Here is an 11947-nt window from a genome sequence, read left to right on the forward strand (position 1 = left end):
AGATGCAGCCCTGCATTGCTTAGCAAATTTAAAGTTTATAGAATGTTTAACATGTATTATCTCATTGATACTGTTCTGTAGGATTATTGTTTCTCTATTATAGATGAGAAAAAAGCTTAAAGGTTCTAAAAGCAGTATTTGCTTTCAGTCAGCTTTCTGGAGTGTTATAAACAGTGGCAGAGATGAGAAATACTCCTAGGCAGTGCTTCTTAAACTTGAATGTGCCTAAGAATTGTCATTTCTTGAGCTCCTTCCATGCCCTCAGATTCTGTTTCAGTGTGTGGAGTCTGTGACTCTGCATTCTAATGAGCTTTCAGGTGATGCTGGTGTTGCTGGGCTAAAGCCTATACTGTAACACTGATGTTAGATATAAATATAACCGGTCACTCCAAAGAGTCTGCAATTATTCCCATATACTGTGTGGCTAGATTTGTGAACTGGAAATGATCAAAAGCACTGGCATTCCTTCTGCTGAGTGAGAACTTATTAAAAGTCTAACTAGAGGTGGTTTCTGGTGACTTCTGCTAAGTAAGAGGATAAAGTGGTTTTCAAAAAGTTCTTTCCCTCCATTTGTCCAGAAAAGGTCTGTCTGAATTAATTTGTCATTCATGGGCATGTTCCAGTTTAACTCTGGCACTTTTGAGCCTTTCCCAGACTCTGCCACCCTTTCTTCATTCCTCATACACTGTGCAGTCCCCACCACCGACACGGCACACATGGTCTCCTCTACTTGAATGCACCCTCTTCACTGTTTAATTCTTCCAATTTCCATTTAAAATCCTCCCCCTGAGGGCAGCATTCCCTGATGCACCAGTTGACACAGGGTCATCATATGCTCTCATAACACTGTATTTTCAAGATGTGTTATTCAATTTGTTTGTCCAACACCTTGTAGTTACATTTTTATATAATTTGACATTTAACAATATATAATGTAATAGTTCTCTAAGCTGTGAGAAACATCAGGTTATTTTCATCATTTCAAAGTAGACTTAACCTTGAGTCATATTAGGGTCACCTAGGGAGCCTTAAAAAGGGGGGAGGGGCACGGTGGCTCACATCCATAATCCCAAGCACTTTGGGAGGCCAAGATGAGAGGATTGTCTGAGCCCAGAGGTTCAAGACCAGCATGGGCAACTTGGCGAGACCTCATCTCTACAATAAATCAAAAAAGTAGCCGGGCATAGTGACACATGCCTGTAGTTCTAGCTACCTGGAAGGCTGAGGTGGAAGGATGACCTCAGCCCAAGTGACAGAGTGAGATTCAAATTTCCAAAAAAAAGGAAGAAATGCCCAGGTCTCATCCCCAGAGGTTTTGAAATAATTAGTCTAAGGTGGGGCTCCAGGGCTTGTATTTTTAAAGGTTTTCCAGGTGACTCTAATGTCCAGCTAATGCTGAGTACTATTCATTCTACATTCTTGGAAGAAGTTAAGGCAGGATGGCTGTTTAAAATTCAGCAAATATAGTTTGCTAGAACTTCAGGTCCGAGGACACATATTACAAACAAGAGCCAAATAAGTCTGAAGGATCAGAAAGGGAATACTGGTAGTACAAGTTCAACTGATGGTGGTTTGTTTTGAAAATTTCAGAAATTTTTGATATTCTTAACTTTGAAAAACTTAATATCCTATTATCATCCAAGCTTTATTTCTTTGTTAATCTTGGTAAGCAGTTTTTAAATGATTCTGTACGTGCCCATACGGTTGGTAAGAGTGAACCCTTTCTAGAGAAGACAAGAAAGTCCCTACAAATGGTTGGTTAAATAATCAGTAAACAGCAGTGTTAGCACTACAACACATCTCCCAATTCTAGTCTAGACCCCTTTCAACCACGGCACACAACTTTTGCCTGCATGAACGACCCAGGTAACATTCCCTCCCAGTTGGTTTCCTCTAATGGGCTAATTCATTTATTTTAAATCTTTTCTGTTTTCTAAATAAATGCATTTAAGACTTTACATTTACCTAAAAATACTATTTAGCTTTGTGTCAAATTTTTATATGTATGCAGTATTTTACTGTCAGTTAACTTGGAGTTATTTCACAATTTGTTATTATTATTTAATTGAATTAGTCACTCAAGTAAACATTTTGATCCTGCTGTGTATTGGTACCTTAGTAGACTCTCAGTATTACTAGCTAAGGGAAAGTCAAAACAAATCATCATAACAGGAAAAGAGAGAGGAAACAGTTCCAGTCTTTTTTTGCTATTTAAGATGAGCAAAAGCATGACTGAAATACATACAAACTTAAGTCTTTGAATACCAGAGTATTATACACACATACACACACACACCCCTCCGAAACAATGTTTTCTAGAAGTCATAGTGTTCCATGTAAAGGGGCTTACTTGCCTGCAAGACTCACCTCCAGTAAAAAATGAAGTTTAAAATGTTGTTAGACCAAGAAACTGAGATACCCCAGTAACAACAAGCTAACTCGGTGCCTAGATCTTGGTTTCTAAATACCATTCTCCTTAAAAACAACAACAACAAAAAACCCAATCAGGACTCTGGATGAAAATGACTGATTCTAGGACTGGGCAGGGAAAATGCAAGTTATGCCGGTGGCATCTTGTGATGTCAGAAAGTAAATGCTCTAAAAACAAAAGGATGAGCTGGGCTTGGTGACTCAGCCTGTAATCCCACGCCTTTGGGAGGCTGAGGTGAGTGGATTGCCTGAGCCTGCGGGTTCGTGACTCGCCTGGACAACTTGGCGGGACCTCATCTCTACAATAAATCAAAAAATTAGCTGGGCGTGGTAGCGCACACCTATAGTTCCAGCTACTTGGCAGGCTGAGGCGGAAGGATCGCCGGAGCCCAGCAGGTCAAGGCTGTGGTGGCCGGGAGCGGCCACTGCACTCCAGTCTGGGCGACAGAGTGAGACTCCAACTCAAAAAAAACAAACAAACAAAAAACAAAAGGATGGGGGGATGTCAAGGAATACATGAATCAACTTGCAAGAGCTCCAAACAGCCAAAGCTGGAAAAATCTGGGCAACAAAATAATGTAGTATTGGGTTATAACTCAAAGTATAAAATACATGAGTCCATTTGGATATATATCTGTGTGTGCGTGTGCATATACAGGGGGTGCCAAAAAATGTATACACATTTTAAGAGATGTTATTTATGTATTACTTTTCAAAGCTGAATTAAATTTTGGTAGCAATATGTATTATGACATTTGCTCAACTGTGCTTCTACCATTTTTTTTATCCTGTCTGTCTCATGGGGTTCTGGCATTCATTTGATTAATGCCATCTTTTTAGCAAATGTCATACTTAAATGTGTATACATTTTTTTTTGGCACCACTGTGTATGTATAAGAATGACTGGATGAAGAAGCAAATGGAGAGAAGAGACAAATCATCCTTGCAGGAGAATTTCAAATAATTTAAGTAGATATTTCTCACTCGAGGAAAGAAATGGAGCTTAATTCTCCTACTCTCACCATTCTCCCCAAGTGTGGGTTGGACTTAGTGACTGGCTTTCAAATAGACTACAGTAAGAAGGAGGGGAAAAAAGTAATTTTAGAGTGGAGAAACCTGCAAACACCACCTTAACTAAGTAATCAAGGTTAACAACACTAGTGATGCCATGTGGGTATCGTGTGCCTACTGATATATGAGAAGAAAACTTCAGTTACATGACATTTCACCCAAAACTCATGACCCCAGTTTAATAATGAGAAACATCAGACAAACCCAAACTGAGGGACATTCTATAAAATATCTCACCATTACTCCTCAAAATTGTCAAAATCGTGAAAAACAGCAAAGAACTATCAAAGGCCAGAGGTCACTAAGGAGACATGATGACTACGTGCAATGAAATATCCTGTATTGCATCCTGGGATCAGAAAAAGGACACTGGTGAAAATCCAGTCTGAAGTTTAGATAATAGCAACATACCAATGCTGGCTTCTTAGTTTTGACAAGTGTCTTATGGTAATATAAGATGTAAATAAACATAGGGAGAACTGGATGAGGGACATATGGAACTATGTAAAATCTACAACTTTTCTGTATATCTAAAATTATCTGAAAATAAAACATTAAAAAACATTTGGCACATGACTGTACCTTATTTATTTGATGTGCAAATCATTTCATGATTTGGTAACACATAGTTAATGTCAAGTTTTTTTTCTCAGCTCCCAAACTAACAGATGGTAATTTTCCCTCTGAAGGACATATATGATTTTTAATGCCAACGGGCACTTAGTGTATGTTTCCCTAAACTACTGGAAGATTTGGAGACCTTTATCTTAAGCTTACTGAATAGAAAAGGAGGTCTTACATAAAACCAATGAAGTGGGAACAACCAGTAGTAGAGGCTGTCTCAAGGCATTTTTATTCCTTATTGAGAAATTTTTCTCTCATGACAAGTAAGCAGCCTCAAGCTGTTGAGCAGATATTATGTCCAAATGTGCCTCAATGAGGACAACAAATAAAACTTCAAACTCCAAGTCAAGTGACATCTGAACTTTTGTTTTTTAGGGTACACTGTAGTAGCCGCTAATTCACGCAGGACTTTTAATCCCAAGGAGAACCACTCAAGTAGCAAGAAATGAGTGGTCAAAGTGACCAGACCCTGGTTGCCAGCACTAGGATGTCAGGCCTCCTAGTTCAGACACATCAAGTCCATAGAATAACAAAAGGAAATTCTCAGGAACTTCAGAAGTAGCTGATGGTTCCAAATACATTGCCGTGTTATAATAAAAAGAAGTTACACTTAAAAGAACTTAAAGACAGAGAAAAATCAGAGCCTAACCCTGATGTCAAGTTCCTGATGTTGCAAACAGCTGTGAGGTTTGATCATTTGCTAAATGTTGACTGGAGGTCAGAGCACAAAGCAATACAGTGTCCCCTACATACAAATAAGTTCCATTCTGAGAGTACGTTTGTAAGTCCAATTTGTAAGTCCAACCAAGTTAGCATAGGTACCCAGCTAACACAATTGGTACCAGCTGATTTTATACTTGCTTCCAGACTTCCTGGGCTTGAAATAAAGATACTGTACTACTGTACTCTATACACTACTATACAGTACTATAGAGTACTACTGTACTCTATACAGTAAAGTACACAAAAGCACAGCCACTTGTAGAGGTTGCATGCACATGACAACGTATGCCAGACATATGAACTACCTTCTGTGACTGGAACATATGTACACACGTTTGCTTCTCTGAAAGTTCAAAACTTGAAGGTTTGTATGCAGGGGCCTTACTGTATATGATTTCATTTATATGAAATATCCAGGATAGGCAAATTCATAGAAACAGAAAGTAGACAGTAATTCCTAAGGGCTGAGGAGAGTGGGTAATGAGGAGTGACTTCTATGGATACGGGATTTCATTCTGGGGAGCTGAAAATGATATGGAATTAGATAGTGGTGATGATTCCACAACTGTGAATATAAAAAAACCACTGGGTCATACACTATAAAAGGGTGAATTTTATAGTGTGGAATTATATGTCAATAAGAGAAATGCAAACATAAAAAATGAAAAATGTTTACTCCCTACAAAATAGGGAATATGGAAGTGTCAGTGGCAGAGTCAACATTGAAAAACTGGATCCTTTCATTATTTAATTTTTTTTTTTTTTTTTTTTTGAGGCAGAGTCTCAGTCTGTCAGCTAGGTTAGAGTATAGCAAGCTCACAGCTACTGCAGCCTCAACCTGCTGAGCTCAGGTGATCCTTCCATCTCAGCCTTCCAAGTAGCTGGAACTATAGGTGCGTACCACCATGCCCGGCTGATTTTTTAATTTACTGTACAGACAAGGTCTCACCAAGTTGCTCAGGTTGGTCTCGAACTCCTGGGCTCAGGCAATCCTCTCACCTTGGCTTCCCAAAGTGCTGGGATTATAAGCATGAGCTACCACACTCACCTCATTGATTTTTTTTTGTTTTAAAGAACAAAGCTTGAGAATGAAAACACAGAATCAGGTCAGGCATGGTGGCTCATACCTGTAGTCCCAGCACTTTGAGCAGCTGAGGCAGAAGGACTGTTTGAGGTCAGGAGTTTGGGACCAGCCTGGGCAACAGTGAGGCCCCTGTATCGGCAGAAAAAACTTAATTAAAAAATTTTTGAATTACTTTAAAAAAAAATAGAGATGGGGTCTCACTATGTTTGCACAGCTAGTCTTGAATTCCTGGTCTCAAGTGATCTTCCCACCCTGGCCTCTCAAAGTGTAGGAATTACAGGTTTGAGTCACCTAACCCAGTGGAAAAACTTTTTAAAAAACTAGCAGGGTGTGGTGGTGCATGCCCTGTAGTTCTAGCTACTCAGAAAGTTACAGTAGAAGGATCTCTTACGCCCAGAAGATTGAGACTTTAGTGAGCTATGATGGCATTACTGCACTCCACCCTGAGCCAGAGTGAGACCCTGTCTACAAATTTAAAAAAAGAAAAGAAAATTGAACACAGAATTAGATACAGTAACCTAAAAGCTTTTTTCTCCTCTGGCTTAGAATCCTTTCAACTTGAATAGAGCCATTTGAAACAAAAAGACAGTATGTCAACAACCCCAAAATTGGAGAGTGGCTCTAAAGCCTCTTTGGAATTAAATGTTACAAATAAGTTAGAATGCATTTTGAAACATAGAGACAAAAATCAAATCAAAGATCTACAGAGTAATGAAGAACAGACACATCTTGGTGGAATAGGATGCTGATGCAGCATGTTAACCTCTAATTTTCTGGTTTCATGAAGAATATGAGCTCTGTGAGAGAAAAAACTACTTTGGTCACTGTTATTCTCTTCCTGCTTAGTATGTGCTTAGTACACAGTAGATGTTAAATATTGGTTGAATAAAACAAGTTCATGATGCAGCTGTGAACAAACTGGACTATTGGTCTATTGTACGAATCTAAAATGGGCTCATTTTGAAAACTGGCATTATGTTCCTTTACTGGAAATGACAAAATGTTCATTTAAATTACTGAATAGTCATAAGTAAATTGGCTAGAATACAGGCAACAAGCACCTTAATTAATGAACTAAAAAGAGGTACTGGACCTGCTCCCAAATTTGAAACAGGTCAAGGAGTTTTTGCTTCAGCTTAAAGGAATGCAGGCATATAAATGATGGCAATGTTGCCTATTATTTTAAATTCTCTTTCAAGTAAGAAGACGGTGAAGTGAAGCTGGACGTGGTGGCTCCTGCCTGGAATCCCAGCACTTTGGGAGGCTGAGGTAGGAGGACAGCTTCAGTTCAGGAATTCAAGACCCAGCCCCGGCAACATAATGAAATCTTGTTTCTACAAAAAAATTAAAAAATTAGCAGGGTGTGGTGGCGCATGCCTGTAGTCCCAACTGCTTAGGTGGGCAGGAGGATCACCTGAGTCCAGTAAGTCTAGGCTGCAGCGAGCCATGATCACCAGCCTGGGCAACAGAGTAAGATCCCAACTCAAAAAAAGAGAAAAAAAGGAAGAAAAAAAAAAAAAAAAAAGACTGGGAAGAGGCTAATAAGATAGTGTTTGGCGGTTCAGTTGATATTAGTAGGACTCAATTATTTTACTTTCCTCACATTTTGCCATTAGGTAATCCCTCTAATCCTATCAAGCATTCAGGTAACCTTGCCAACCCAAAGGTTACTTTTTTTTTTTTTTTTTTTAAAGAGATGAGGTCCTAGCCGGACTCGGTGGCTCAGCCTGTAATCCTGCGCTTTGGGAGGCTGAGGTGAGTGGACTGCCTGAGCCCAAGGGTTTGAGGCCCGCCTGGGCAACTTGGCGAGACCTCAACTCTACAATAAATAAAAAAATTAGCTGGGCGTGGTAGTGCACGCCTGTAGTTCCAGCTACTTGGAAGGCTGAGGCGGAAGAATTGTGGAGCCCAGCAGGTCAAGGCTGCGGTGGCCGGGAGCGTGCCACTGTACTCCAGTCTGGGTGACAGAGTGAGACTCCAACTCAAAAAAAAAAGGAAGAGCGATGAGGTCTTGCTGTGTTGCCCAGGCTGGTCTCAAACTCCTGAGCTCAACTGATTCTCCTGTCTCAGCCCCCCAAAATGCTGGAATTAAGGTTACTCTGTAGTCTCTTCATCACACTTCATGGTACAGGTGAGATCTCCAACACTATTTCTGCTATTGTACTATAGATATTTATATCTTAGGATTTCTTTCAACTCTTTAATTTTTTTTTCAAAAATATTTCTCTCTCTTCCCTTCCTTACACACACAAAAAATATTTCTCTCTCTCTTCTCTTCCTGTCAGGGTCAGGGTCAGGATTAGTCCATTATCTAAAATACTGATGAACAGGCCATCTCTGCTACCTGAAACTCCCTCCTGGTCAGACCCCTGCAAAAACAGCCACTGATTCCCAAAAGGCAGTCACCATCTCTTTGGCATTTTCCAACTTCTCTATCCCTCACTCTGTGAATGCTGTCAATACTTTCTAAAAATCTCTATCACTCAGAAGAGATTCCTGGCTCATAATCTGTACTTTGATTCTGGAAGCCATTAAAACACAGTTTATCATAGAACCAGGTTGCTTCTTCCAACTGAGGGTTTCCAGGAAAAGTCAGACCCCCAAACAGCTTTTCAAACCCTATCTTTTATGGCAAATGCTGTCATAGGCCTGTCAAAAGACTTTTGGGAACAGGTTCCTCAAGAACAGCTTTCCACCATTGAGAAACGGGCTCTGTGGGCTCTGTATCGTGCTCAACTATACTTGCAAAAAAAAAATTTTTTTTTTTTTTTTTTGAGTTGGAGTCTCACTCTGTAGCCCAGACTGGAGTACAGTGGCCGCTCCCGGTCACCACAGCCTCGACCTGCTGGGCTCCGGCGATCCTTCCGCCTCAGCCTTCCAAGTAGCTGGAAATACAGGTGCGTGCTACCACACCCGGCTAATTTTTTGATTTATTGTAGAGATGAAGTCTCACCAAGTTGCCCAGGCAGGTCTTGAACCTGCAGGATCAGGCAATCCACTCACCTCAGTCTCCCAAGGCGCGGGATTTGCTGTAGAATATTTTGTTCTTGTTCTTCACAAGTCTTGCCAAGCTTCTTAATGTGGATATTTCTTCAGAGATGGAAACTAGCAAAAATCTCTGTGTAACCCGATACAAAATACTAAGACTATTTGAAAGCAGCCTTTTTTTTTTTTCTCGAGTAGGAGTCTCACTCTGTCACCCAGGTTGGGATGCAGTGGCACACTCACGGCCACTTTAGCCTTGAACTGCTGAGCTCAGGTGATCCTCCTGTCTCAGTCTTCCAAGTAGCTGGAATCACAGGGATGTGCCACCACGCCCAGCTAATTTTTTTATTTATTGTAGAGATGAGGTCTTGCCAAGTTGCCCAGGTTAGGCTCAAACCCCTGGACTCAGGCAATCCTTTCGTCTCTGCCTCCCAAAGTGCTGGGATTACAGGCATGAGTCACCACTACTGTATTTATGATGAGAGTAGCCTTTCATCATAAATACAATTTGTAGGCAGATAGCCCACAAACAATTGAAATAGGAAACCATCAGTAGAGACTGCAACTACATGAAAGGGGTGGGGGGGGGAGCGTAGCATCTCAATATCTATAGGAGAACAAGAAGCCCAGAGGCCCACAGTTGGTTTTACACTCACAAATGGCTTAAATGAAATTTAAGTTGCGGAAAAATGTGATTTTCATATATGGTATTGGTTTGGTTTTAAATCCCAGTCCAACTTTTAAAAATGCATAATATAGCTCTGGTTTTGTTCATTCTTTAGAACACAGCATTGGGTTTAAGCATTGTAGGCAATTTATGGAAGATTTTAAAATAAGTGGTAGTCTCAAAGTGAAGCAGTGTCCTGAGTCCAAATCCATACAGTGGAACACATAGTTACTTTAAAAGTTGCCCTCAAGTGTGCTCTCCCCCTGAATGCATTTCTAGTTAGTGTTGGAAAGGTTTCCCTGGACTCCACAACGAACATTCCCAACCAAGCACAAGTGTCCTCCGTATTCACAAAGTAGCTTGCCTTTTCTGAAGAGTAGAGACATATACATATATACGTGCACATGTACACACACACACACACACACACACACACACACACACACACACACACACACACACTCTTCCCTCAGGAGTGATCTGGATTAGACAATTAGTAGTCAGACAGTATCTCCCAGGACTGGGCACACATTCAGCAGCTATCAAAAGGAGAAGTCACTTTACTTTCTTTTAAACTTGCAATGTTTGTCTTTATTTTGTTCTTTATATTTTGAAAGTGAAAAGAAATAGTATTGGGTCAATTTCTTTCTGCTTTTTTTTTTAAATATTTGTTCTATGTATTTACAAGCCTTAAAGTTGCTCTAAAGATTTCAAAAGTATTAAGAGTACTTTTCCCAGGGTAGCACTTTTTTTTTAAAAACAATTCTTGGAGTTCTCTGGTCCACAGCATTTCCTTCTGTTCCAAGGTTATGTATGTTTTGATTACTATTGTGATTTTTTAATTTTCTGAAGCAAGCTGAGAGGCAGGCAGAAAGATTTGATGCCAAAAAAAAAAAAAAAAAATCTTTCTTACCTTGTTCATCCCAAACCTTCTCAAATCTGAACTAACACTATGCCTGAAAACAAACATGAGGTGCATCTGAAGGGGAGGGAAATTTATTTCTCTGCTTTTCTATTATACAAGTTGTTTACAGAAACTGCAAATTAAAAAATTACACTGGCATTTGCAGTCCTTAAAATAAATTAAAAGTTCTCAACTTTTTTTTTTTTTTTTTGCTAAACATTTTTTTTTTTAAGTATGAGAGTCCTCGTTTAAAAAGAAAAGATTAAAACAGAAAATATTTTCTATAAATAATACATGTATTTTGGTTTTAGTGCTCCCGCCCTCAGGTTTGAAGTTTACTTTTTTCCAGTACCTTTTTCCTCCATGATCACCTTTTTTTCTCTTTCCCCTCTCCCACTCGTGCACACGTGGGGGTTTCTGCGAGAATTGGCCTTGCTGCACTGTGATTGGCGAAGACGTGAAACTTTTTAAAAAAATACTTAAATTGTTTCTTTTGTTTCGTTGTGTATATTTGAAGTTTAGTTATCCTCAGACTCCTCTTCTGCTTCCCGCAGCCATGTGAAGAACGCTGTGACAGATTTCAGGGCCACGCCCTTCCCGTTCTGCTCTGCAGGGTCCTTGCTACTCTCCCATTTGTAGAAGGCATCCTCGGAGATCACCTCCTCGTCATAGAGACAATCAAAAAACATCCGCAGCAAATCTACAAGAAGGTGAAAATAAAAAAATCAGTTTTGGGCACTGTAGTTGTGAAAAAAAGCATGTATTTCAAAGCAATGAACGAATAAATGAATGCACATGAATTCCCCCATAAAAATAATGACAGTTCACAGAATTTGTTCTTGGTGATATAGTAGCACTTGCCTGACAAAGAGAAAAAGAAGATTTAGGCAGTCTAAATTATTTTTTATTCCTGTTATTTTGTTCAATTTGAACTTTTTTTTTTTTTTTTTTTGAGTTGGAGTCTCACTGTGTTGCTCAGGCTGGAGTACGATGGCACAATGAGGGCTCACTGCAGCCTCAACTTCCGGGGCTCAGGCGATCCACCTCAGCCTCCCAAGTAGCTAGGACTACAAGTGCCAGCCCACCAAGCTAATTTTTAAATTTTTTTGTGAAGATGAGATCTCACTATGTTGCCAAGGCTGGTCTCGAACTACTGGTCTGAAACAATTCTCCCACTTTGGCCTCCCAAAGTGCTGAGATTACAGATTGAGCCACCACACTGAGCCTCTCAATTTGAACTATTTTCTGATATTGGTGAAAACGTTTCATACTATGTAGTTCTCAACCTAAACACTTTAAAAATTAAATATAAGAGTGGCTTTTTTACTTTCTTCTTTATATATTTCTGTACTATAAGTTTACAGCATTATTTTTACAAATTTTTTTTTGAGTTGGAGTCTCACTCTGTCACCTAGACTGGAGTGCAGTGGCCGCTCCCAGCCACTGCAGCCTCGACCTG

General features: G+C 39.8%; 1 protein-coding gene across 5 annotated transcripts in view; it reads right to left on the reverse strand.

Annotated features, from left to right (window-relative positions):
• Positions 1–10148: 10148 nt before the first annotated feature.
• Positions 10149–11947, reverse strand: part of EIF4G3 (eukaryotic translation initiation factor 4 gamma 3) — a 181505-nt gene continuing 179706 nt past the window's right edge. For all 5 annotated transcript variants that reach the window (XM_021709853.1, XM_021709852.1, XM_021709851.1 and 2 more), the window contains one exon: positions 10149–11188. In XM_021709853.1, the coding sequence (XP_021565528.1) occupies positions 11007–11188 (182 nt within the window). In that variant the 3' untranslated portion in view covers positions 10149–11006. The remainder of the gene's footprint in view (positions 11189–11947) is intronic.

Source organism: Carlito syrichta, unplaced genomic scaffold, assembly GCF_000164805.1.
Source record: "Carlito syrichta isolate Samal-C Ts95f unplaced genomic scaffold, Tarsius_syrichta-2.0.1 Scaffold287509, whole genome shotgun sequence".
Taxonomy (NCBI): Eukaryota; Metazoa; Chordata; class Mammalia; order Primates; family Tarsiidae; genus Carlito; species Carlito syrichta.